Consider the following 26,987-nt stretch of genomic DNA (forward strand, 5'->3'; position numbering starts at 1 on the left):
TATCCCAGTTTTGCTATTTTCTCGTCGTAAGGTAAAGGCTATATATGGGTACTGGATGAACTGTCGTTGTTTTCGGTATCTCCGTTCTATAAGCCCCCAGATTCTCAAAGATTCGTGTGGTATATCCTTCCTCCCAGCAATGGTTATGTGAGAACGTATTGGACTGTTTTACTAGTGCTGTCACCACACAAGACGACCAAACTGGCGTTGAAGTTGCACATAAAACTATCGTAACTAGATACATTCATTCGTCTCCCGCCACAAGAGGGAAATAAATAAAATCCGCGACTTGGCTCTTAAAGATTGCCCAAACTGCATTGATTATACCGAGTAACTAGATACGTTTTCCCCGTTCGTAATTCAAGTAAAAGATAACATTGGAACCTTTGAAAGTCTGAGTCTTGGTGAACTGGTACACTTGTTGCTCAATTCTTTGCTGTTGATGCTTTAGCCTTGGTGTGCGTATTGGTGCCGACATTGTGGTGTAAGTCGAGTCCCTTTGTGGCCGCCAGAGTTGACACAAGATATTGGATGGAGACATGAGAGGCGTATGGATCGTGCAGGTGAAGGTTGATTGGCAGACCAACCTCAGAAAGTTGATCACTCTTAAGAGATGGTCATTTGTGTTCAGCCTTGATGTGAATGAAATAAGATATTAGCCTCTGTTATGTGTGTACTGAATTAAGGATCCTAATAAATTAACACTGATGGTGTATACTGTATTATTTTTTATTATAAAATCTCTGTACAGTCAGGGTCAAAAGTTCGTGTGAAGCAGTATTGACCCCCAAGTGAGACAAAACAACACACCCCCACCAGTCGACTGTCTCTCAGGGTATGTAAGTTCGGGTACTTTGTCGATATTGGCTGGTGGAAAGTGATGATCTGTCCTGCGTATTTGTTCTGGGTCTTGCTGCTACACCCACACCCCGCACTTTGGTCAACGCCTGCAAGTTATCGCATTCAGTGGGACTCGCTTCTACTTTACCTAACTAATACTGTATAACAATCTTGCCTCTAAAAGAATGTTGCTGGAAAATGTCTTAAATGACCGGAAAACTATCCAGTATTAAGAGGAAATTTCTGGTGAAAAGACGATGCAAAAACAACCGGAAAACTCGTAATACACGGAGCAGGGGACTTGGTAATATGAATATAGTCAGGGCTGTGAACACGATAAAGGTATCTAAAGAACTAATTGGGGTAGTTTCTCCTTCTTTGGAAATATTTTATGGACTTACGACAGTTTGTATAAATTATTATTAGGAGTAGTATTTTACTATTGGATGTTTTGAAGAGGTTGGGTCTCCTGCCATTTTCTTTCCCTTGGCTCTTCTACTCCGTCGTCGTGTCTAACCACAACACACTTTTCAGTAACATTTTGTAGTGTTAATTAATTATCATATGTGTCCTTAGATATTGGTCAAATAATATGTCTTGTGAAACGTTGATCACATAAATGGAAACATGATAGTGAGGGACAATATTTACGTAATATTCAGTGAATTAAATATTATACTACCGGTTCTACCATTTTATCTATTAAAAAAGTTGGATGAAGATTTTTTTAAATTGACCTCAGAGATATACATATTCTGCAACGCTAAAATATGATAGATAATTATTTGTCCTTGTCCCATAGAAAACGGAGTGATACTGGTGCCATCAAGAGGTCAAGGTACTGTAGTCCTCGGAACATTGGCCAGTGAGTCGCAGATAATGGGTGCTTATTTTTACCATTTGCCTTGAAAAAAAATCTGATGTTTTCGTATTTCGTATTTAAATTTTGCACACTATCGTCTGTCGTACTTAGAGTAGGGTGACGTGATAATTGGTGGATTATAATTATGGCCACCTGATAAACAACTTGTGGGCGTTCTTGCCATTAAAACTTTATTATCGAATTACACACACACACTTCATCAGATACTGAAGTTTTAATGACACTGCCCCATTAAAACCGTAGATTTTTCATTAATAATAATTTATTTATATATTATATTCTTAAGAAAGATGCGTTCTATAGTCCTACCTCATTCTAATACTTGAATCAGTGAAACTATATACCTGGTGGTGGGATTATTTATTACCTGTATCGTACTCTTAAGTGTGGCTTGAGCTTCATCTATTAAAAATGTTCTTCAGTTTATCTTTCCTATTTTGTTTTATTCTTAGATTACAGTACATAGAAGGTACAAACACTTCCCTTTAGAGAGAGTTCCTCGTTCTTGGACAAATTTTCACGAGAAGTTTTAACTGGTGGAATAACTTCAGTATCACATTTTCCGCCTATTTGTTTTAGCCCATTTTAGTGTGATTTTCGATTTTTTTTTTATTCCGTGTCCGTAAAAAACTTGTACTTTTAAATATACTGTACCTGTGTCTCTTGTTGCAGAAGCGGTGAAATGGTGCTGAGGTAGCAGGATATAAGGGTGGTAACTCTTAGTTGTTATCACCATCACGGCAGTTCCCTCACACCCCACCATAACCACAGCCATGACCTCCATCCAGCGTGGCCCGGGACTCTACGAGTTTCTCACCGAGGCAGAACTACAACACTACTTCAACAATTTTAAGAATACTCTCAAGGTACTGATATTACTAGGGTATAGAGCTGTTAAACTCACTCTCTCTCTCTGTGGGGGAGGGGGTAGGACCTTGTAGTTTCCCACAGTAGACATGACCACTTATTTATCTTATGTATTTACAACCTTTTTCCCTTCTTGCTCCCACTTATGGTACCTTGTACTGTGTGTGATTTAATTATTTCCCGACATTTAATTCCAGGTGCAAAATGTCGGTCAAATAAAGTTTGTAGCAGATGAAGACCTACAAGCCATGGGGATGTCTCGTCCAGAGATTCGCCGGCTTAAGAAGTTCTTTCACAAATATTGTCCACAGACTTACCTCTCAAAGTTCAAAAAGGTTTGTGTTCACTAGATATTCTTTTTAGACTTTAAAAGATATTACCTACTTTAACATGCACAGTATACAGTGTTATCATTGTTGCTGATCCTTTTAAAGACTATGTTATGTTGCCTGGTCACCAAGAGTTGCTCATTGAATATTGAGTTGATATAGTTTTCAAAGTTTGTGGTGGCTCTATGATGTGTCTGTGTATTATATATACTGTACATGAAGTATAGTATATTGGAGTAAATACAATTATTAACTGCTATAGTCTTATTATGTTTTGTAATTAATTATAAATCATATTAATGAGGTCATATAGTGTACTATATAACCGGCCATAATTGTACTGTACACAGATATTATTAGCACGTAAAGATGGCCTAGACTCTCCAGAAGTTGTAGTACCCGACGATGTTGGAGAACGTCCTAGTGTCCGTGTACCCAGTAAACACATCATCCCTGCTGATGCCATTGTCATCAACAAGGAGTTGGGTGTTGGGGAATTTGGTGTGGTCCAGCAGGGAGTTTGGACCAATGAGGAAGGAGAAAGAGTAAGTGCAGTAATCTTGTGAGAATCTTAGATGAAATATGTTTCAAATATTTATAACAAACTGTATTTCTGTATAACTGCACTGTTCTGGTTACTAGCTTAATCTTACATTAGCTACTTTACATGTATCACATAAACCATATCTGCACTACAGGGGTGTACAATACAGTACTCAATTGTAGATCTCAATAATTGTAGATGAACAGCACTTACCAATTCTTTGTATATGTTGTTTCCTTTATCTGAAATCTTTTAAACATTATACTGTTTTCGGGATCTTATGGGTAAGGAACTAGAAAGTACAGAAGATAGTTGGAGGAACTGTTTCAGGGTCCACATTTCTGTACTCAGACTGTACTGTGGGTAATGATATGGTATGTGGTACAGTGTTGATGAATAACCCCTGTCCTGCAGATACAAGTGGCCATCAAGTGTCTCAGTAAAGAGAGGATGCAAACACAGCCTATGGAGTTCTTAAAGGAAGCAGCCATCATGCACACCATAGACTCGGAGCACATTGTCAGACTCTACGGTGTTGTGCTTGATACAAATGCTCTCATGCTGGTGAGAATAATAATATACAAATATATTCAGTATGAGTTAGTTTATAAAGATGTAAAAGAATATTATAGTATTTAATTTCTGTTAATATAGATATACTGTATACAAAGATTACTTTGCTTGAAATACATTAATAAGCATTTCTTCATTTTTATTCAGGCAGTATCTTTTTTTTTTATAGAAAGATTACTTATGATTGATTGTTTCAAATATCTGTACACTAATTTACTTCATTATTCTATAACACTCATTGTTATTAGGTACTGTATACAAATACGCTTTCATTGTGTCATCATTCTCCTACAGTCATCATATAACTTACTCCCCACTACAACATGCATTCACTCATCCAGTTGCCTGATTGTCCAATTTGAGGCACTCTGCATTGCAAGGGGGTGAAGCGCCAAATTTAAAAAGTGAAGAAAAACGTGTTTAAAGTTTTTCAACGCTCAAACAACCATAATTTTGTTGTTCTTTAAGCTAGAGGGTTTAATTTTTAATTTTTATTTTTATCGTGAAGCTCAATCCCTCTCCTAGCGAACAGTGAAAACTAGAAAGTAGTACTGTGAATAGTTATTATTTTATCGCGAGTTGAATGAGAATAACTACCCGTGATGTACAATGTTTGATCTTCAAACCAACAATTATCGCATTTTTCTGCAAAATTTTCTTATTATTGTGGGCTAGTACTTTAAAACAAGTTAATGATCACCAAAAACAACACTCGTCTTACACCACCCCCCCACTCATTTGCCAATCAGTATTTATCTTTCCATCCCTGTTATTAGCCCAAAATTTATAATATTGTTTAGTATAATAGTGTGTAATAATAAGGAAACACCACTACACTCATCCCCCCCACCATTAACCTCCCCCCCCCAACGTAATTAAATTCAATGGCCTTGTCATAATCAATCACTTATTGTTCAAAGTCTTTCTCTGCCCTCTCTAAAAATTGCTCCTCTCACTCTGAACGGGATGTGACCACCTTTACTTAGCACACAGCCAGATACGTAGCACCCGGCCTGAGGCAAAAGGACACCTTATTTTTTAATGACTTTCAACCATATTTCTAGTCTACCTAGGGGGTTACATCCAACGCCAACATGTAGAGGAAGGGGGAAAATAGTGATATCCATAAAAGAACGCATTTTGCCAGGGGTGGCGCTTTACCTCCTTGTAATGTTGAGCGCCTCATTTCTTCTTATATACTGTTCAGTTTACTTTCATTTAATATGTGAAAAATTAGATGAAAGGAAATTATTCTCTATTCTTAAATTTCATATTTTGAAAGCTCAAATCTTTTGTAAAATAGATTACAGTATTTTATAAAGGAGATTTTTGGTTGACAAATACATTACTGTACTGTAGTGGTAAAAGGTGTGAGAGAGTAAGAAAAGATATACTGTATAGCACAAGAGAATGCATATTGCAAAATTAAATTTAAGGTAAATCATTAATCACTTTATTCATTTGTACTAATTCAGGTTACAGAGCTGGCCCCTCTGCGTTCATTGCTGGAGTGCATTAAGGAGCCGTCATTAAGAGTGAGCTTCCCAGTCACCTCCCTCTGCCACTTCTCAATACAGATCTGTGATGGTATGTCCTACCTTGAGGGCAAGAGACTCATCCACAGGTAAGATTAATTGGATATAGTTTTGTTTCAGCATGTAAGTATTAACATTCTTCAAACATAAGGTTTGGGATTAGATTGTATGCACCACCCATAAAAAATCTATTACTGTACTGTACAACTGAGCAAAAAAGTACTTTATGTACAGTATTAAGTGCAGTACCGTACAGTATTATCTTTGAGCAAAGAGTTGGTTATCTTTCTACACATTATAGCCAAGATCAATTATATATTAGCTCAGGTGAGGTTTGTATCCTGAACTGTGTAACCTTATTCCCACACTTGTTTCAAAACTATCAGGTGATATAGAGATGACACAAAACCAGAAGACATAAAAGCATTTGTTAATGCAATACATCAAAATGAATTACATGAAGGTGTCATTAGTCATTACCTAGAAATTTACAGAAGAATAGTGAAGAGGTGGATTGGATTACAAGTTAACAATCAAGCAGTAGCATGAATGACCTGCAACATTAATTAAATTATATCTGATAATTTCGTTTTTCACAAAAATTCCACCACAGACTGATAAAAGTAATTCCAATAATTTTTTGGTTGACTGTATAGAGTATACTGTATTTGGTAAATTTTAAATCACAAAATTTGTATGTACTGTACTAGATTGAAAATTATCTGGAGTAATGGCACATGTGCTTGATTACTGAAGATTTCTCCTGTCCATTGTAATGCACTTACAGTACAGTACTATGAAAATACAGTATGTACTGTACATTATTAGTGAAGTAAGTATAGGTGCAGTTGTTTTGTTTAGGATAATATGATTAATATGAATGGACTTTACAATTTATTTATGGATTCACTGTTAATACTGCATATGTTAGGAAAGAATACAATGAAATGTTTTGCGTGGAGTAATTCTACCTGAAGTTTTCCCCGAATGTCTTCGCAATAATCCATTCCTAAAAAAAAATCCTAAACTACTGTACTGTATTAATTGTATTATTTAATTGTTCTTCCAGAGATTTAGCAGCAAGAAATATCCTGGTTTTCTCCAAAAACAAAATTAAAATCTCAGATTTTGGGCTATCAAGAGCCTTAGGTGTGGGGAAAGATTACTACCAAACAAATTTTAATGTAAATCTGAAACTTCCAATAGCATGGTAAGTTTTAACTTAGCTCTATGTAATAATTGTTTTAAAATACTAATATCGTATTTCAAATACAGTTCAGTATCTATATTTTATATGTAAAAATGTGAGTAGATTTAAGTTATCAGTAATGAGGCATTTGGAAATATTTGTGTGATAACATGTTTTATCATATAATGGCTCATTGTGGCATTTTTGTCTCGAGTAGCTACCACTATACTCTATAAGAATTTACCATTGATTCTTTTATTACAGGTGTGCTCCTGAGTGTATTAATTACCTGAAATTTACTTCAGCTTCTGATGTGTGGGCATTTGGTGTAACACTTTGGGAAATGTTCAGTTATGGTTTTCAACCATGGGCTGCACTTACTGGTCAGCAAATTTTGGAAGCCATCGATGAGCCTAATTTTCAGGTAGATTTTACAAATAATGTATTGTATTCCAGATTTTTCAAACAAGCAAGAGCTGTCATAATTACTCTCCTCCACTCAACAGAAACTTAAATCTTTCATCATTGCTGAGATATTTCCATTTTTATTCAACGATTGCTGCTGGTATTAATTATATTGCCCAAAACATTCCAATTAACTAACTACATTTAATAAAATGTCAGTAAATTAAGAAACTTACATACCCAGTGTGTTTCAAGATTTCAAGCTAGTTTCCTCTTTGCAGCGGTTAGAGCAGCCAGAGGCTTGTCCAAAAGAGTATTACACTATAATGCTCAAATGTTGGCAACATGATCCAGCAAAGAGGCCAAAGTTTGTTGACCTTATGAATATTCTGCCAGATGTGAGTAGTACTGTATTTGTCATAAGATCCTCATATTGAATATTTTTCATAAAATCATTTAGCTTTTTTTTTACTCTCCTCACTGCTTTTCAGTTTAAATGTTACCGTATTGTTTTATTGATAAATGTCTCTATCCACATGATTGTTGTTTGACCAATTTGTTTTAATATATATATACTGTATTTTTGTTTTGAAATATTTTCAAATATCAGCCATAAGTCTGCTTTTGTCAGTAAATACTGTACGTCTTTTTCTGAAACAATTTTGTTTTTCAATTGCCAGTGTAAACCAGAACAAGTTCAAGTAGTACGAGACTGTGAGGACCCGCCTGCCACGCCAGGAGGAAAGAGAGATAAGCTTCAGTATTGTGTAGGAGATGTCATTACAGTCTTAGATAAGAGGTAAGATGCTTCACATTTAAATTTTGGTAGTAGAGTACAGTACAGTACTGCAATAAAAGTGTATCTTCAATAAACTGAGTACAGGTATCCCTTGGTTAACACAATGGATACGTTATTAAAATGTATCATACTAGAGAAAACCTGTAAAGTTAAAAATCCCCAATTCAGAAGTCTATTACAGTACTGTACTAAAAATTCTGCCGTTTCAGATTTAAAGTGCACGTCAGGGCTGAAGCGTAAATTTATGGGTTTATGCAATTTCTACAGAAATATTTACATACATAATTAATTACTCACTGCACCAGTAATATGAAAAAAAATTAATCCTGTTGCAATCATCAAATATATTGATCATAAAGGTTAAATTGTGATAAACCAAAACTGTCATACAGTACGTATGCATATTTGTGACAAACAAGAACTACCATTATATTATTTGTGCCATGCACACCTGCTTTTGAGTCACCAGTAATGAGTTAAATATATCAGAGTCAGAAGTGAGAGCTGCTATTATTTTAGAATTTGTCATGAATTTCAAGTTTTCAGTAAAAAATTAGTTATTATGTTAAAGAAGTGCTGGGAATGCAGTGTGAGGCTTTATTAATTGGAAACGAGCTGTGATGAATGTACAGTCAGGATCAAAAGTTTGCTCCCTCCCAAATTGAAGCTCTTTTGACCCCAAATGAGATTAACAGGACATCAGCACCAGACGACAGTTGGAGTAAGTAAGTTTGGAGAATCATTGAATCAATCCTGTGACTCCTTTCTCCTCAGGGAGTGAACTTTGGCCGTGACTCTACAAGAATCTTGCATTAAGGTTTTTTCCTCCAACAAATCTGTATCAATTTTAAACTTCTAACTATCGAAGGTAAACATCAGGAGTAAGCATAAGATAATTCAATGACTTTAAAGGTATTTTAGAAGTTAAGAGAGTTGATCATTTACAAAAGGGGTGAAAAGTATGTTTGGTGAAAGAGGTCAATGGCAGATTCATGTCCATTGAAGTGGTGTGGTTATGTGGCACTTAAGGTGAATGTCAAGAAAGTGAAAATAAATTATGGAACAGTACTATCATAGCAGGTAGGTTGGGAATAGTAGGTCACTTAACAGATGTCAAGTCAGTAGTTGAATTTTTAAGAGTAGGAATATGTTCATCTAGAATACTCTACAGTACCAGGGAGAGGAGAGAGACTGTGCACTCAAACATGTGAAAACACACACATGTATTGTACAAACGTTTCCTCACTCACTCTTGCATATGGAGTCACTAATGGTTGTTTTTTACTTCAGACCTATGCTGGACAACCCTTCAGTATGGAAAGGAGTCTTAAACACAGGCAAAACTGGACATTTTAGCCCTGCCAATACTGTTACTTATCTGGGCACCAACATTCCGTCCAACAAATCATCTTTCCAAAGAGGAGGTAAAAAATTTTTAAAACCTTTCTCAATATGTTTTATTATTATTTTTACTATACTTTTTAGTATTGTGGGAAAAAACAAAACTGCCCTTTTTACACATGCATTAAACCCTTGTAGGTTGTTTACACTTTGAAATGTAATAATCCTTTTACAATTACTATCTCCAAATTCAGAATTCCTCATAATTTAGAACATTTTGGTGGTTCCAAAATCTGATATCGAGTCGTCGAGTCGAATGGAAAGTGTTAGCGAGTTGCTGCCAATGTTAGTAGAAGTAACATGTAGTTCATGATGATGTTTACATTTCACATGATTTTCAGATTCTCAATTCTCAGGTTGATATGTTAAAAGTTCCCATAACTGGTGACAAGAGAACATGGGTAGTCAAATTAAGTGTCAATTCGGTTTAAAGGCCATTTTAGCCATTAATTGTGTTCATTGTTAAAAAGAATCAGTAAGATGTATTGATATATCCAGTCAGGAGAATAATTAGCTTTACAGATCTTTGTAAAGCATCGCCGAGAACAATAGTCTTTTTAAATAAACATGACTGTAATAACTGATCATTTAATGTAATACTGTACTGTATCTTTCAATCAACAGATGGCAAAAATCCATATTCTTCGCGACGACGATTAAGGCCAGAGATGATTTCAGGACCTCAGGGAGATTTTAAACACACTGGACATGTGGGGCTGGATGGAGCATATTTTGGTGATGTCTCCTTCCTCGGAGATAAGGTCCAGGATGGCAGATTTGTTCAAAAAAAGCTTGATAAGGTCATAGTGTGTTTTGTTTTTAATTAGATTAGTATCCCTACCACAGTGGGATTTGGTGATAGGTATGATATGGGTATTTTTTGTTGGCAATAACACTTAAAGCAAGACAATATGTGTTTATAATAAGACACGTACATTTTATTCTCGATATACTGTAATTAAAGTTCAGTCTATAGTAAGTCTTGAAGAGATTGTTGATGGGGTTTATTTTTAGTAAAACTTTTTATGGGTAGAAAAATATACTGAAAGATTTCCTGAAGGGAATCTTATTTTTGTGATGAATAATAAGAAAAGGTAAAGCAGTTGCCATTAAAAGAAGAGAGTACTGTACATGCTGTCGGAGAAATAAGAAGGGACAGATAATGGAGAAGGTAGAGAGGGGGAGACAAACAAATTTGCAAAATAAAGAAAATAATTGATGTATTTAGTTTGTGAAGTTAGTGAACAAAGTTGTTCACCAACCAGTGTGATAGTCACGAAATAAAAAAAAGAATCAAAGGAAGGAAGGACAGATGACCTGCTTTAGAGTCCTTTGCAACTATTACAATCTGTAGAAGTTGGTTGGTTGATGGTTGCCAAGTTAGCCATGAAGTCACATCAACTAATTCATGGCCATTTTTTATTTTCCTTTTTTTTAAATAAATTAAAATTATTTTCTTCTGGGTATTCAGTTTTCACCTGAAAAAATGAAGAGAACAATTTTTAAGAAAAAAAAATAGATTTAAATTAGGTGATGTGATGTCACAACTCGGTAACCAAGAACCAACCAACCTCTTTTAATTGTAACAGTTGTTAAAGAAACAAGAAGTGGAAAGAGTTCTGTTGGCAGGTTAATGATGCAAACCTCTCAGTCATAGTTTAGTTAATGATCAAAGCTAACTACTCTCAGAATTTGATCTCTGTATTCAGTAGTCAAGTTTATCACTTGCTTCATACAAATTGAGAATCACATGTACGTTTGCATCTATCTACTGTATATTAATCACAGGCATGCAACTACTTTAACAATTGTTGGCTTGAGAACTTATACTAACAAAATGATAGGCATATTTTTATATTATATCTGATAATAGAAGATGGACAACACTGCCACCAGGAAATGTTAATTAAAATACATACCTACTTACCAGCTCCTAATACTGATTATTACTCATCTTGTCAGTGCTGATACTTGATCTGTAATTTTATAAAATATTGAAGCCCATAATTTAAAGTAAGATAAAATAATTATCCAACACCTGCATGTACTCTAGGAATCACTCTTAAAAGGTGAGTGGAATAAGTGAAATGTAATGGTGTATCTCACCTTCACCATATGCCATCCATTGTATCTTGATCCAGAGCTTGAAACATCTAGACTCGACTCTGCCATCCACAGCAGAAGTTAATGGGGGAAGTGGGATGATCAGGTAGAGACAGCTTCTTTTGTCATTTAGATTAAAGAGTTTGTATTATTTTAGCAGAAAGTCACAAATGGTGCTGGTAATTTGAGTGTTCTGTGGTGTCCAATTGTGAGTTTTCAGTCTTATAGGTTGTGACCTTACTCAAAGAATACAGTAGTAACCTTTTTTATACAGTATGTTACTGACTGATATGATGAACAGATGCTAGTGCAAGTTTTATTAATATTAATGATATTTTAAATAGTATGTAAAGAAGATATAATTTCAGGAATGTAGGTCTAAATGAATTCTGAGGATTTATAATTGATATACTTTTGTAAATAAAAGTTGTAAAATATTGGAAATTAATGTAAAAATATATTAATATTATGATATGATGAATGGTTTACATTATCTTATGGTGATAATACTTACATTCACATGTCATGAGATCTAAGATTGATTTTTGGATGAAATATGGATGACAGGGTATTATGGTCCATGGTACAGTATGTAAAAAGCCAAAGGCCGGTCATGTCTTGTATAGATTATGTTGACACTACTTGGCTGAGACAATACATAATTGAACAAACTGTGATACAAACCAACACAGTAATGACTTTAACCCCGTCCATACACAGCTGTTAGCTTTACCAAATTCAGTAGCAAGTTGAAAATGAGTTGAATTTTCAGTTTCGTCTTTTAAATTCATAATAGCTACTAGAGAATATAAATACTGAAACTACTGTATCTTGACCTTATCATACGTTATTTAAGATGAAGAATCTTTGATTGTCTGGAACTGTAATCACATATTTCAAAGCTCATCACTGTGCAGTCCTTGGTGATAGATCACTGATAATAGCATACAGTACTGTACTTGTAATCCATAAAGTAAACAAACTTCAGTTCCTTGTCAGTAATATACCTATCCTTTACCATCCACAGTACCATCAACTTCCCAAGCAAATAGTAACACCATACAAGCCATCAGATGATCATGACCAGTCAACATCATTGACTAGAGCCAGTTCAGATGTGTCAGACCGAGCACCTCTCTTGAAGAAGGTAAAGTAATACAGTACTTTGATAGGTTTTAAAGGTAAAGCTTTGAAGAATATATTTTCTGTTACTGAGGTTCCCATATCCATGTATAGAGTATTCCTACTTTTAGTTTTGGTTTTCAAGTGAACAGTGCGCGTGTGTGTGCGCGTGTGCGTGCGTGCGTGCGTGCTTGCGTGCGTGCGTGCGTGCGTGTGTGTGTGTGTGTTGCTTATAAACATCTCTGTACACTGAAGCTATACATATATACACCTGGGTGTTGTATGTGTAGTATTACTGTGTACGTACAGATAATGAAATGATATACCGTAAAACATCTCTTGTCTGCCAATCGGTAGTTCTGAAAATAAGTTAGTTTTCTTTCATTTCACTTACAATCCAACCTGTTATGTTCCCAGGAAATGCACATACAGTGTAGTTTGCATTTACCAGCTGAGGAAATAAGAAAAATTAAAAGAACTCAAATTATTGGTAAGAATACCTTACCAAGAGACATGGCAAAAGAAAGTGTTCTGTTGACTGAATGAGAACCATTTGGCATCTCAGTGATTATTTTTGTGGTTACAAGTAGCATTGTACTCCATGCAGGCAGTGTTATCATTTATTTATCAGAATTTTTTTTTAGGTAAAGGCTATAACAGTCATAAAAAATGCGCTTGTTTATATGATAGAAAATGGCCTTGTATCATCTGACGGCAATATATAGGTGGTGTTTTAAACCAGCTAATGTCAAGTCATTATGTCAACTGATGGACCAGGGGTCATTCAAAATTTTGAAATGTCATACAAAAAATAAATAATGTTGCATCTTCACAATGAAGATGAACTGATGATGGTAGATTATTTTATAAGTTCAATATTAAAAGATAGAATGTTCGTGATTTCACATGCATGGACTGAGGTTAATTAGGTAACACTGCAGCAAAGCCAGCAAAAATGTGGCCTGGGGGCTTTAGGGGCTCTCTTGGCTAAATAAAACCGTCTGGCGTTAACCAGAATAAAACAGGAAAATGCACCACTGCACTCGAAAGGGTTAAGTGAGATAAGTTCTAAGGGTTTGCAGGGTACAACAGAAAATGCAGAACAATTATAAAATTAATGAGGATGAGGTGCAGCACTGGAGTGACAAAAGTTCAACAGATGTCAAGACTTACTTGACTGATAAAGAAATCTTGATAAAGTCTTTAGGTCATGAAAAAGGGGAAGAGTGTGATGATGTGGTTAACAAAGAAAGGAATGAATTTTTGAGTGATTTTTCAAGCTCTGGGAAAGATTATAAAACATTTGTTGTGTTGACTGAATAAAAAAACTTAATATTATTTCACATTATAAACTGCTCCTTCTATATTATGTGGTTGCCATGATGACAAGAAACTAAATAATAAAAACAAATGAATACCGGTATTATTGTTTTCAAACACAATTTGAATAAGACCGAGTCTGACACACAACATTTAACCCCATGTCGTGTAAGTAATTTTATCATCTTAGTACTACCATCTTTCTTTCAAAAATGTTGGATTTAGGGTAGACAAAGATAGATTACATAAGTCACTAAATGAGTATTATGAAAGAAGTGAAACCCCTGCTTTAAGTGGTATTGTTTGGTTGGAGTGGCTATCTCTCTTTTTTCTCATGTTACTTCCTAAATGTGCAGAAAAATGCAATCTAATGCAATCCTTATTCCCCTCCCTTCACTTGCCTCTGTTTCTGGCATGAGGACTGATCTAACACTCGGGGGTATTAATCAGTTCTTCAGCTAGGGTTTACCATATATGTATACCTGCCCTCACCAGCTCCTTCAATGGAGAGTATAAATTATGCTGTTTTATACATTTATTTCCACTTCTAACCTTGTATTTAGTACGTTGAATATGGGATCTTAGGGTCAGTGGTACAGTCGGGGACAAAAGTTTGCTCCCCATGGTGAAACTTTTGACCCCGACTGTACCTTTAATGTGCTGTTTATAATTATTTTTGGTTATGGTCTTTGGGCTTAAGCATTATTATTGTATATACCTGAAATTTTAGAATCATTAGTTTACAAAATTCACTTGTTTGCCAAACTGTCAGTTGTAGAGGCATGTGAACTAGAGAGGGTCTACTGTGATTAAGACAAGGAGTTGATTTTTTATGAAGTTTTATAGTGCTGGAGTGACATAGTGGTTAGTACTGAATTGATTATGTGTATGTGATTGATAATTTAAATAATGTACTGTATATGTAAGGACTGAAAAAGAGAGTGATGTGTTGGAATATAAAAAGTATAGTATACTGTAGTTGTTTCATCCATATTGGTTATACGTGTATTTGCTGTCTTTTAGGTTGGTGATAAGGGCAAGTCTGGACCAGCAGCAGAACACAACTGGTCAGACACCGCGAGTGAAGATCAACCGGATAGTCCAACACGTTCCCGCCAAGCTGATCATGAGTATCATGAAATTTCAGATGAAGAGGAGCCTTTACCAAAGGTGGGAATGTGAACTTATACCAGGCATTTTTTCACATGTTAATATTACATGAGTATACTATAGAAGGTTGCATTTATGGGTCGGGAATTTTAGTCTTACACTGACTTTATTAAATTTGTCAAAATTAAAGTGATTTGGTTTAAGAGCATTATATTTAAGAACAGAACAAAACTTTTGTTGGTACACAGGTACAGTTATCAAGATGAACTTTTCTTGAAATGGATTTAGAAGTTAGAAATGTTTAGGTACTATTTTAAAAATTCAGATAAGAGAATATGATGATGTGGTATGGTCTTGTAGGAAGACTAACTGTCAAAGAATTTTCTGGGTGTATTAAATGAGCCCACGATGGAGGTGATGCAATGTTGTAAATGTAGAAGGTTTTTGAGGGGACCACAAGGAAATAGATGTACTGTACTGTACTCTTTTGTACCAATATCACCAAGTTTGAAAAAACTTTGTGTTATGATATGCAAGCTGGGAATCTTTGAAATCTTTAATAAAAGAAAGACACTGTACTGCTGTTTATATTAATTACAAACTGATGGCTTTAAGGGCAGCTTATATCTTTCAGGAGTTTCATAAAATGCATTACAAAGTGACGAGGAATATCATACATCAGGCATCATATTGACAGTAATAAATGGTAATTCCTTTTTTACCCCATACAGCCATTCCGAAGCAGTTCTTTTGATCTCGGTCCAAGTCTGATGGATGAGGTATTCAAGGCGTTAGGTGGCTCAGCCTCATCTGGCCCATCTTCACTGGAGCCTCCAGGTTCATTACCTCCTCTCACCCCTACCCATCAGTCACAGGCACTACTTGAAGACAATGAGAACCATAATGTCAAAAATGAAATAAAAGAAATGGCATCAAAGTTCAGTAACAAGGATGGTTCAAAAAAGAGGCAGGCTATGGTTAGTGGTACTTTATTGTGGTATAACTATCCAGTTTAACAGATAGGTACCTCTTTACAGTAGTATGGGTTACACTCAGTTCCTTCACATTTCTTTTTCTTTTTCTTGTGCAATTGTTGGTTTCATTTACTTTATCACATATTATTTACCATTTTTATCATAATATGTATTAGCATGGTTCTCCCTTTCCTTTTTAATTTTTTTTTATAAATATGTGTTATATGGTGACAAATGCATCTAGTTAGGTAATGGATAAAAAGGATCTACACTAGAAATAATAAAAATTAAATTACCCCTAAGGAGAAAACCTTTCCTACCTGTTAAGTCTCCATCCTTGTTCATTAATATCATGCCATATTCCTTGTTGACCCTCCCTTCTCACCCATTCTTGGTTTTCTTTTGGCTCTTTACCTCTTTCCTAGATGAAACCCATATAATTTCCACCTTCATATATGTTTCTTTAGATTTACATGCACTTAAATCATTCAGGCCTATTGTGCTCAACACTCCCTTGTTAATTTCAGGATTTTTATATAATGACTTATCTCATCCCCAGTCTCATAAACAAATATCTTGTAAGTTGCACAGTAGCTTTAGTGGTTTATATTTTCCGGTTTTTGTTATGTACAGTCGCTCAAAAAACGGTGATACTGTAGCGTGCGGTCTACAAGATATTTAGGTTAGTTAGCTTAAGTGAGCACCAGGTAGAGAACTCCTGCCCTAATGAATGGCCACAACTGAATCTCCAGGATGCCTTCATTATTCCTTATCTCCTCTCCCATATTCTCGCCTCTATGCATTGTTTCATGGTGTTTCTGTCTACCCAGCACGGTTCTACATTGCCTGTGTACCATCATTTCCTGTAACTATCTTATCCTTGTGCATCTCATTTAACATGCCAATACCATCTCAAAGAATTTAACTCATTTCACTGCTCACCACATTACACCTTTGCCTTGTCAACCATTCCAAGTACCCCATACACTTCACTACTATACTAACCCTCGGTGCAGCCCTTTGGTAACCCAGAATTTTACAGCATACAGTACAGTAGGAAGATTTGTATAGTTGTGAAAATAAGTTCCTACACCCCCTGTGGTAACCTGTGTCTCCACATGGCAACTTTGCAGTAGTAGTATCACTGTTTATGAATGAATGGGTATTGGTCATGTAACGACGGACTTGATTGGCTGTTTGGAAACACGGTTACCATGGGGGATAGGAACACATTTCCGCAACTGTACCATCCTCCATATATCCTTTGACTCAAATGGGTAGTAAATTTATAAGAGTTTTATATATCACTCATCACAGATCAGATTGTCAAAATTTGGGCTTTACTGTATTTTTTGTTTTTGTTTTTAAGTACAATACTAAAATTACTATATTATTCCTGTACCTAAACAAAATTTTCTATTGATGTAGGTGAAGCCCATCTCGGCAGCTGATCAGCGCACATTGGACTCAGCGATAGCAATGGCCAATGAACTTGCATCTAAAAGTATGCTAGAGCTGGACTGCAACCATGAGAGCTCAGCAGACTCTGAGGGTGCACCAGACTCTCCCATCACCCCATCTTCCCCGACTAAACATGGTGGATCACGATTCTCTTTCAAGTAAGTAATTTATCTAAGATATTTGGCATATTCAAGGTAATATTATATAGTCTCGCATTATTCTGCTGTTATTTTTCTTGTTGACTACTTCTCAGCATATGAGTACCCTGTAGTTATTTTAAGTTTTCTAAAAAATATGAACCTGTAGTATTTTGCTGGAGACTCAGCACTAGTGTGTTAGTTCATACTTGCTTAGATCATGAATTTGATTTTTCACAATATTTCTGTTGAGATTATGGATCTATATTACTTGAAGGTGGATGTTTTACAAACTGTCTGTCAATCATTCCTCCCCTTTAATCTTGGGAGAATATTTTGTTACCAGCTCTTTCCTGCTATATTGTTATGTGGTCAGAGCTAAGATCAAACACAGACCCTCTTTTCATTTGTTGTTATTGTTTTAAATATTGCTGTGGGTATCATAATTTTTCATTTGCTAATAATTATAATCAGGGTATTCTTTGTGAATATCAAATAGAGGTGTTAAAATATCATTTGTTGATAGGTGGGGCTGCAAATAGTGAGGTATTCCAGTATTGGATTGATGCACACTTAGAGCACAGAATCCCCAGTTTTTCCGACTTCCCTCATGAGTTTTCCCAGCGAGTTGAACATCGCAAAACAAAATTTTGACCAATCGTTAAACAAGAAAGGTTGTTAAAAATTTTTTATCTCTAAGTGAGTGAACGTTAAATGAAGGATACCTGTATTATTATTGTTGTTATATATATTGTTTTTGTTAAAAAAAAATTTCATGTCTTTTATCAACAAATGCATGATTTTGATTTTAAGACAATAACTTGTATAATTACTTGCCCTGTTGGTACAGATTCTCATCCAAAGGTAGCCCAAAACCTGAGAGAAGACACTTCAGTGCAGAAGCAGCTTCAATACCAGATATACAAGTAAGTTTGCATGCTTATCTCATGGTCTGTTATAAGGCTAATCCAACCAAGAGAATTTCTATTGTATTTAATATACTGTACTAACAAATTTGAGTTATTGATGTTTATCACGAGATATTTTTTTAAGTACAGTACACTCCAGGTATCCTTGGTAAGAGAAGTATAATTGATGTATGATTAAGAGATGTGTGATGAGTAATATAAAAGATGAATGTACATTACTACAAACTTGTACATACCATCAACAAATAGGAGATCAGGTGGGACATCTCATTGCAAACTGGTGCTTCTTTTATATTTCTTAAATGGTTACACATTATTTAAGAATTTGTTGCACAAAAACAATATTAATAGATTAGTAAAAATTTATTGGGTATAGCTGAGTGAGATTCCCATAGCCAAATATATATAATATACGGTACTCTTAATATATGACACTGTATTTGAAGAGTATCTCTGAGTTAAACAATAATTGCAGCTTGTTCCATCCCCATCCATAATGTACACAAAGAGGGGTGTATGGCTTCCAGCAGTCCAAGTTCTGTTGACTGGGCATGATTAGCACCTCTTGGGATGTTCTTTCCTGCTTCTGGACTTATACTCTGCATTATGTACTGTCACACTCAAGTTGACTATATATAATTTTCTGGGGGGAGGGGGGGTGTTAGCTAATTTTATGATACAAATTAATTTCTTTGGACTGTACTTGATTGGGAATTGAAGTTGGGAGAATATGCCTGCAAGGTGTTCAATACATCTCAGGGTAAATATCTTAGTCACAAATTTTTAATTTTCTTCACCTATGAGTTGCATAAATTACAGTTATAGTTAATAGAAAAAAGTCCTATGATTATATACAGGTATATTAAATATAAATCATATTTCTATTTAAAGTTGTAATTTTTATCTGGCATCGGTGTGCTCTTTTTTGTTGGTAACTTTGGCGGGTCAATCTCCTTCAAACTCCTGACTTTGGAGATGCTCCTAATTTGTTTAGATCATAGATTAGTTTGTTCCAAGTTGTTACCCTAGCATTACTCTCTGTTACTGTACTTATTTTTCTGCCCAATTTCACATTGAAATTATACTCCGTAATCTGCTAGACTTCCAGAAATACATCATGGTCTTGCAGCCACTGACCTATATATTTCATTGTCTTAGTCATCCTCACTTTGCTTAATAACTACTTATTCCTTGCCCCTTGAGAGCCTCTCCATAGTTCTCATATTTTAATGGTTCACTTTTTACAACATCTTCATGTAGCATTAGCTAAAACACCATAAACAATCCTTAGTGTATCTCAAGTATTTGCATCATTACTGTATGAGCAGAAAATAGCACACTAAGGATAAAAATTAAGAAAGCAATATTTTACACTTCTCTTTTATTCACAAACTTTCTGTTAATTAGATAATATCATATTTGTTTTTATTCATTATCAATTTTGTTCAGAGAAAATTATACTTTGTATACTGTATTTGATTTTATATCAATTGTATTTACTAATTGTTTATTGATTTTTTTACTATTGTCAATAAATGGATAAACAATAGGATATTAGAAATGCAGTACTGTACCCTGTAATATCACTAACACAACTAACACCTGACCCACATTTTATCATGGTTTTCCCTTTTTCTTTTCTTTGCAGTTGATCGATGAAGACATAGAAAATGTTTGATATGTTGGTGGATTGTCCTATTTTCTTAACTCAGAATTAACATTATGCTTGTAATTTTCTTGGGTTTAGATATTTTATTGCATGACATAGCATTAATCTTTCTGTATTTGTAGCAGTTGCTTGAAAATTACTTATATTTGTAATCTTGTATCGCATGATAACTTGCATTGTAGTGTTGTACAGTATCATGCTGGAACATAGTCTTTAATAAGAATCAGTTGACATCTTTAGAAAGGAAAGATATCCCAGTATTTTCCTCATATTTCTTGAGATAATATGTATATACTGTACTAAGCTGTATGAATAAGCCATATAAGTTAATGCATACACCTCAGTCCACATAAACACTCACATACAAAGGTATATTGTTTGCTGTATGAAAAGTACGTGGTGTTTAGTGCTCACTGAAAGCTGAAACAAGATATAAGGATGGATTCCATGAAAATAAGCAAAACACCCAAAATGGTTGAACTAGAGTTGACATTGTAAAATAGTGCATTGGTCCAATTTATACAAGGGGGTCCCCATTTATAGTAACCCTGTTTTGTGTTGTTTTATTTTTGAGCCAATAATGAATTTGGGAAGGTGTCTGTTTATTGCCACTATGTTTTGTTTAGAGTATCCTTCGCTATCACCTGATACAGTTAACTACTTTGTGTTGCATAGGACTGTATAAAGGACCCAGGGAAGTTTTCCACCTCAGTGTGGCTGCAGCATTGTGTACATTTTTGTGCATTGCAGAAATATGCATGATTCTACAGGATGTTATACTTTTGAGCTAATCTAGCCTATCATCATGCCCCAAAAATGCTCAGCAAGTTACAGTGCAGTGACTATCACAATGAAAACCAGGAAAACAGTTTCCTTGGGTAAAAATTGAAGGTTTTAAAGTCAGTTTGATGATTGTGAGTGAGCTATTCACATTGGTGTCATTCTAGGCTTGCCTTCCACTGTTATAAGATCCACAGTTTTTGAGGTAATGCAGAGAAGATTAGGGCCAGTGATCAATGTGTTTGACGAGGCTGAGCAGATTATGTGCAATATCCACTTGTCTTGGACAAGTGACTATTGATATTTACTTGCCCTTATATTTTTATTACTTATTGTGTGTGTAAACTCACACATCACTTGTGTCCCTCTAAATACCTTTACCCTTCTCCATCCAGTGACGTTTGAAGAACCCAGTCAAGTTTCCTTGCTTCTTATTCATGTTGATGTTGTCACTTCAATTTGTAGCATAACTCTGCTTACACAGAATCAGTGGGAGCTTTTATACAGATTTTCAGGTTAGATCATTGTGAGAACAGACCAATAGAAATAGGGGGATCAGCTGTGACATCAGTGAGGCTGTAACATGCACCTGGGCTTTTTTAGCAGGTCAGGTCATTGTGGGAATAGAAAGGTCAAGCGCGTGCACACACACACACACACTCACACTCTCTCCCCCATCACCTCACTGGTTAAACATGTGGGGGGCAGGGGTCATGCAGCACCTAACAAAATTGCTCTCTGAGTATTTTCCTCTTAAAATATTATCTTGCTGAAAAATTATATGTTCAATTCCTAATTTGGGCTTCTGGGCACTGCTAATATGCACAGCCTGTGTTACACCCCTTAGTGCCACAAATATTAGTAGGTCTAAAGTTTATTACTGGAGAATATGGGGAATGCTCTCTCAGTTTGGATGAAAGATTGACTGATTGTACCAGAACCAGCATAGTGTACGCTAATTTAAATATTTTATCTCTTGAAAATATTATAAACTGTTTTTTCTCTTTTTTTCTTCTTTTTTTACCAATCATGTTAGACAAAAAAAAAACTAAATGAGGACAATGGCAACACCTCATCTCATACCAAGTCCTGTTGAGTTCTCTTTTATTCACAAACCACTATGTCATTGCATAAACTTCCTTATATTGTACAGTAAGTATTTGCAAAGGAATTGTGATACTACCCTGCAAAATAGTAAAAATAGAGAGGGTGAGAGATGGAACAGGAGAGAGAGAAACAAGAGAATGAAGGAGGGAGGGGAGGGGGCAGGTGACCAGGTAATGAGTACCTGTGTAGTGAACCCTAATTGGTAGAATGGCACAGGTTGTACCAGAGTGAGTGCTGTAGTCCACAGTAGCTTGGGCACTGGTTTTGAAATTTAAGACAAAAAATTTGAATCAATGAAAATGCGTAATGTACTGTAAAGTGTTCAATCATTTATGAATTTCATATACTGTAGTATATGAACATTGTGTAGCAGGAGTGTGTAATGAGAATTACCTCTATTAGAATGTTTGTTTGACCTTGATTAGTTTTTGGCCTTTGTCCCCAGAGTACATAGATAAGTGGGGACCTCCTGTATCTTTAAGACTGGTGTGCTATTCGCCTGTAAATATTTGTATTTGTTGCTTGATATTAATTCATCAGTATACAGTATATGTAACATCTATTATGTCAGTGATTGAATCTATTTGGCTAGTTTGATTTTGGATACGTAGTGTTACTGTAAACTTGAAGGATGTGACTAACGGGAAATGAAGCCATGGATTTATTTTTTTTAACGTATCTCTACCACTGCTTTAGTAGTTCTAGCCTGCTAGTACCACCCTCACTTGATCTAGGAAATGTGTTATAACATGTGAAAAAATTTAGAATCTTTAATTTCGTGCAGTTATATCAAATATAAGAGTAAGACTAAATTTTGCACTAGTCATCAAACTGATTAAATCACAAGCAAGAGTTATGAAAAGTATATAATAATCAATGCGTATATCAAACTATCAAGAATTAATGTGACCCTTGTGCCAGTTACCGAAAGCTTTTACAATTTGGGTAAATTTTCCATGAAATTCATAATTTTATATACAGCTACTCCTCGACTGACGACATACTCGACCTCCGACCACCCGGACATACGACTGCCTCAGTCGTACCAAAATTTTGTCAAATTACATATTTTCGAGTCCCAACGTTAGTGATTGCGCTGTGTACTGACAAAATTTTCGTTTGTAATTCACTTTAAAATGGCTGGCGAGCTTAAAAGTGAGAGTTTTGTGGTGCTGAGAAGAAAAAGAGACACCCATTTTAGATTTTCTATGTATTATTTAAGCATTTTCGACTTAGACCAATACGACTTACGACCTGAATTTGGTTCCCTAACCCCCTCGAAAGTTGAGGAGCAGTTGTGTGTGTGTGTGTGTGTGTGTGTGTGTGTGTGTGTGTGTGTGTGTATATATATATATATATATATATATATATATATATATATATATATATATATATATATATATATATATATATATATATATATATATATATATATATATATATATATATATATATATATATATATATATATATATATATATATATGTATGTATGTATGTATGTATGTGTATATATATATATATATATATATATATATATATATATATATATATATATATATATATATATATATATATATATATATATATATATATATATATATATATATAAAGTGAATTGTAGCGTTTGTACTTTAGCTTGAAGGATATTTGTATAAGAGAGTAATCAGGATAAGAAAAAATGCCTCTAGGATATCAGTACAGTACTGTATATGTATATCTTGACTGTATATTGATGCTGAAGTGAATCTTTCTAACTTGTGAATTTCCTTTATTAATTCATAAGCAATGAATATGTATGTGTGTCAGTTTTAGTATTGTTGAAATTAACCATATATTGAGAAAGATGCACATTTATGGATTTCATGAGCTCTCATAAGATAAAGGGATGTGAAGCGGAGTTTTCCGAGTACAGTAAACTGTTGCTCTGGTGTGGTTTTCTATAGACTGGAAATTTTCAGGATGCATATCAACTTTTGCATGTCATATATGTCTGCAGTAGAGTAAGTTTGCCTTTTTTTAACTTTGTAGAATAGTAGACATAAATTTTGCTTTTTATTTACTTCAACCTTTTAACATTATTACTGTTTATACAGTGCTCTGAAGTTATTTTTCTTTGTTTTTTTTATGTTAGCCTATTTGTTTTTTGTTTGCCCCAACACAGTCAAGCATATCAGAGGAGGCCAAAGAAGTGTACAACTCATTGGTGGAACGGCCAGGACTGGATTATGAGCCTCTGCCTTACCGCAGTGAACCTGAGCCACCTGTAAGTGAGCCAGAACCTGCAGAACACAACCCACTGCGAATGTTGCGTGCTGGTGTCACTGTTAGACCCAAGATAAGGGGAAATAAACACAACGTTAGCTCAGGCTTCAGCACAATTGAAAGAAGTCATGGTATGAGAGCTGGGGTTAGGGAGGGACTGACCACAACACTCAACAATAACACTGTAGACCTGACAACCCATCAGACATTACCCAAGGGTTTCAAACATAGTAAGGTTCCACCACCAGTGAAACCCAAACCTTCACCATTAGTTATACCTAACTCTGCATATAGAGCTACTAACGAATCTGCTGGGGAATCCAACACTACGCCAGATCCTATTAGCCCTGATGGAAGTAATCAAGATGCTATAAATTTACTTCCGCTACCTCCTCGAGACCGCACAAGAGCAGTTGCTTCTCTCACTAAAACCAGACATCAGCGCAAGCACCCACTAATCATCCCGGGGGGAGTAACTAACTCCTTGTTACGTGGTGGAGGTCATGTCCCAGCCCTAGCAAGTGTGTCCGACAAGTCAGAGCACACCAGCGGCCGTCTCGTCATTCAACACACGCATAATCCTCAACTTGAGTCTCATAGTACAACAGCAGCTACCACAGCATCTGGGTCACCTGCTGTTGATGGATTTACTAGTGATGATGGCACAATCTCTCCTGGACCAAGACTACCACCAGCTAAGCCTCCCAGATTATTCACGTGAGTACAGTATGTTCAACAACCATAAAATCCTAACGGACTACATAGTGCTGAACAGTACAGTACTCAGACTTAAATGAAACTGTTAAATATAGGTTCAACATACAAAAACTTGTTTCCTATTATGACATTTGTTTTTAGATTCTCCTTATCTTTGCTATTACATTCTTTAAATTTTCATGTTCGGGTCTTATGATAATGGAAATCTAAGCTTATTAATTAGAGAGGAAAAACATGTAATTTATTCAAACTGTTATTCCAAGAAAAATTATTACTGAATGTCTTTATAGAATATTATATCATTTATAGTGTCACATTCTAGGTATTTTTAAGAAGTTGAATAAATCATGACATCATTAGACGGTGCTTCATATGTATTCTTTTTCATAGACAAGTGATTGTCTTTATGATATGTACTGTACCGGATAATGAAAATTTTTGAAATTACCTAAATTATTGTTGTTTAGAAACAAGGTACTGTACTTGTATCAGTGTACAGGTATGTAAAAAAATATAACAGTATGAATCTTTGGTATGCCACATGTTTGTTTTAAGTACAGTATTACATTATGTTAGTTTATTTGTTTTTTAACATGCTCAAAGTAACTGCAGTACCAATGTGTTGTGGATTGACAAGCACATTTGTAACTTGTTAATGTTGAAAAACTTGTTTCATCTTGTAATCTAATGTACAGTACCAGAACCCCCACTTCAGTTTCATCATGTAATTTCTTGTAACAGAAGCCCAAGTGCCCTGGATGACAGCTTTGAGAGTCAAGTGGCCAGTGAGATGGATGCTTTGGATGACATACAGGAAGAAGATCAGTGTGTTTCACCTGTAGGACCTTTACCCCCGCCCTTTCCTAACCCGGAGTCATTCACTAACTCTTCTGACCATCACATAACTACTAATGGCTTTGGGGAGGGGCCAGGAGGGGGAAGTGGATCATTATATCAATCTGGAGATCATGTGTCATGTGAGGACCTCCTGGACTTTGCCATGGACCGCCCTAACTCCAGACGAACTCAGGGACCAGCACGGGGCACCCAATCTGATGAGGTCCACATCATGCAAAAAGTTCTGAAAAATGAGGTTTGTGTAAAATCTTGTTAAAATTTAATATTCATATTGAAGCAGTTTATACTTTAGCCTGAGTCATTGATTCATAAGAATGAATAAAATAATATCAATTATTTAATTTGTCAAATACAATCAATGATTTTAGATTTTGTCCTTAAATACAGTTTAAAAATGAGGTTTATGTATTATCAGTTTTGATTACATTTTTCCTCCTCCTCATCCACTCCCCTCCTCCTCTTCCATATTTTTGTTCTTGATCTTGTTCCTCTTGTGGCTTCCTTTATCTCTGTTGTGATTACAGTTTGTGTGTATATTCTCAGTGCTGTAACACAGAATACTCTTTGATATTTAAAGTTAACAAATTAGATGTAATCGTTTTTGTATGCTTTTATCATCCCCATTATATGTGATTCACTAGTTCTCAAACAATCTTCTTAAATTATACAGTACTTTCATTGCTTTATTTCTCAGTTCAAGCAGAAGGCAGCTGCAACATTTATGTATTGCCAGATTTCTATGCAAAATTCATCTAAAAATATTTTGTATTAGGTACTGTATATGAAGCTAAAATTGCTTGGTGATATGAATGTTTGAAAAATTCTTGCTTTAAATGTGGGAAGGCTGACTGTTGGCACAATTTATTTGCGGGTGTATGAGAGAGAAAACTGGTGAGATGGCTTTCATGAAAGTCGCCTGGAGGAAACAATATGAAGTTACAACTTATTAGTATGTGTTCAAGTGAAACCTATCCAAAATACAAATTCACATATTTACAACAAAAAATAATGCCGTACAGTACATCTGTCTTTCTATTAACCATCTTCCTTTTCCTGCGTAATGAGATAGAA

The 26,987-nt window shown here is 35.2% G+C and overlaps 1 protein-coding gene across 14 annotated transcripts in view; it reads left to right on the plus strand.

Annotated features, from left to right (window-relative positions):
- Positions 1 to 26,987, plus strand: part of LOC121867464 (activated Cdc42 kinase-like) — a 106,851-nt gene that overhangs the window by 73,541 nt on the left and 6,323 nt on the right. For 12 of the 14 annotated variants that reach the window (XM_042367380.1, XM_042367384.1, XM_042367389.1 and 9 more), the window contains 18 exons: positions 2,396 to 2,589; positions 2,788 to 2,925; positions 3,270 to 3,464; positions 3,878 to 4,027; positions 5,512 to 5,660; positions 6,641 to 6,781; positions 7,025 to 7,184; positions 7,447 to 7,563; positions 7,846 to 7,964; positions 9,255 to 9,388; positions 9,990 to 10,165; positions 12,496 to 12,615; positions 14,934 to 15,080; positions 15,752 to 15,997; positions 17,423 to 17,613; positions 18,443 to 18,518; positions 24,241 to 25,058; positions 25,800 to 26,151. In XM_042367380.1, coding sequence (XP_042223314.1) covers positions 2,497 to 2,589; positions 2,788 to 2,925; positions 3,270 to 3,464; positions 3,878 to 4,027; positions 5,512 to 5,660; positions 6,641 to 6,781; positions 7,025 to 7,184; positions 7,447 to 7,563; positions 7,846 to 7,964; positions 9,255 to 9,388; positions 9,990 to 10,165; positions 12,496 to 12,615; positions 14,934 to 15,080; positions 15,752 to 15,997; positions 17,423 to 17,613; positions 18,443 to 18,518; positions 24,241 to 25,058; positions 25,800 to 26,151 — 3,522 coding nt within the window. In that variant the 5' untranslated portion in view covers positions 2,396 to 2,496. The remainder of the gene's footprint in view (positions 1 to 2,395; positions 2,590 to 2,787; positions 2,926 to 3,269; positions 3,465 to 3,877; positions 4,028 to 5,511; positions 5,661 to 6,640; positions 6,782 to 7,024; positions 7,185 to 7,446; positions 7,564 to 7,845; positions 7,965 to 9,254; positions 9,389 to 9,989; positions 10,166 to 12,495; positions 12,616 to 14,933; positions 15,081 to 15,751; positions 15,998 to 17,422; positions 17,614 to 18,442; positions 18,519 to 24,240; positions 25,059 to 25,799; positions 26,152 to 26,987) is intronic. The other 2 variants (XM_042367391.1, XM_042367392.1) reach the window with 2 other exon arrangements.

Source organism: Homarus americanus, unplaced genomic scaffold (genome assembly GCF_018991925.1).
Source record: "Homarus americanus isolate GMGI-L3 unplaced genomic scaffold, GMGI_Hamer_2.0 scaffold23598, whole genome shotgun sequence".
NCBI classification, from domain to species: Eukaryota; Metazoa; Arthropoda; class Malacostraca; order Decapoda; family Nephropidae; genus Homarus; species Homarus americanus.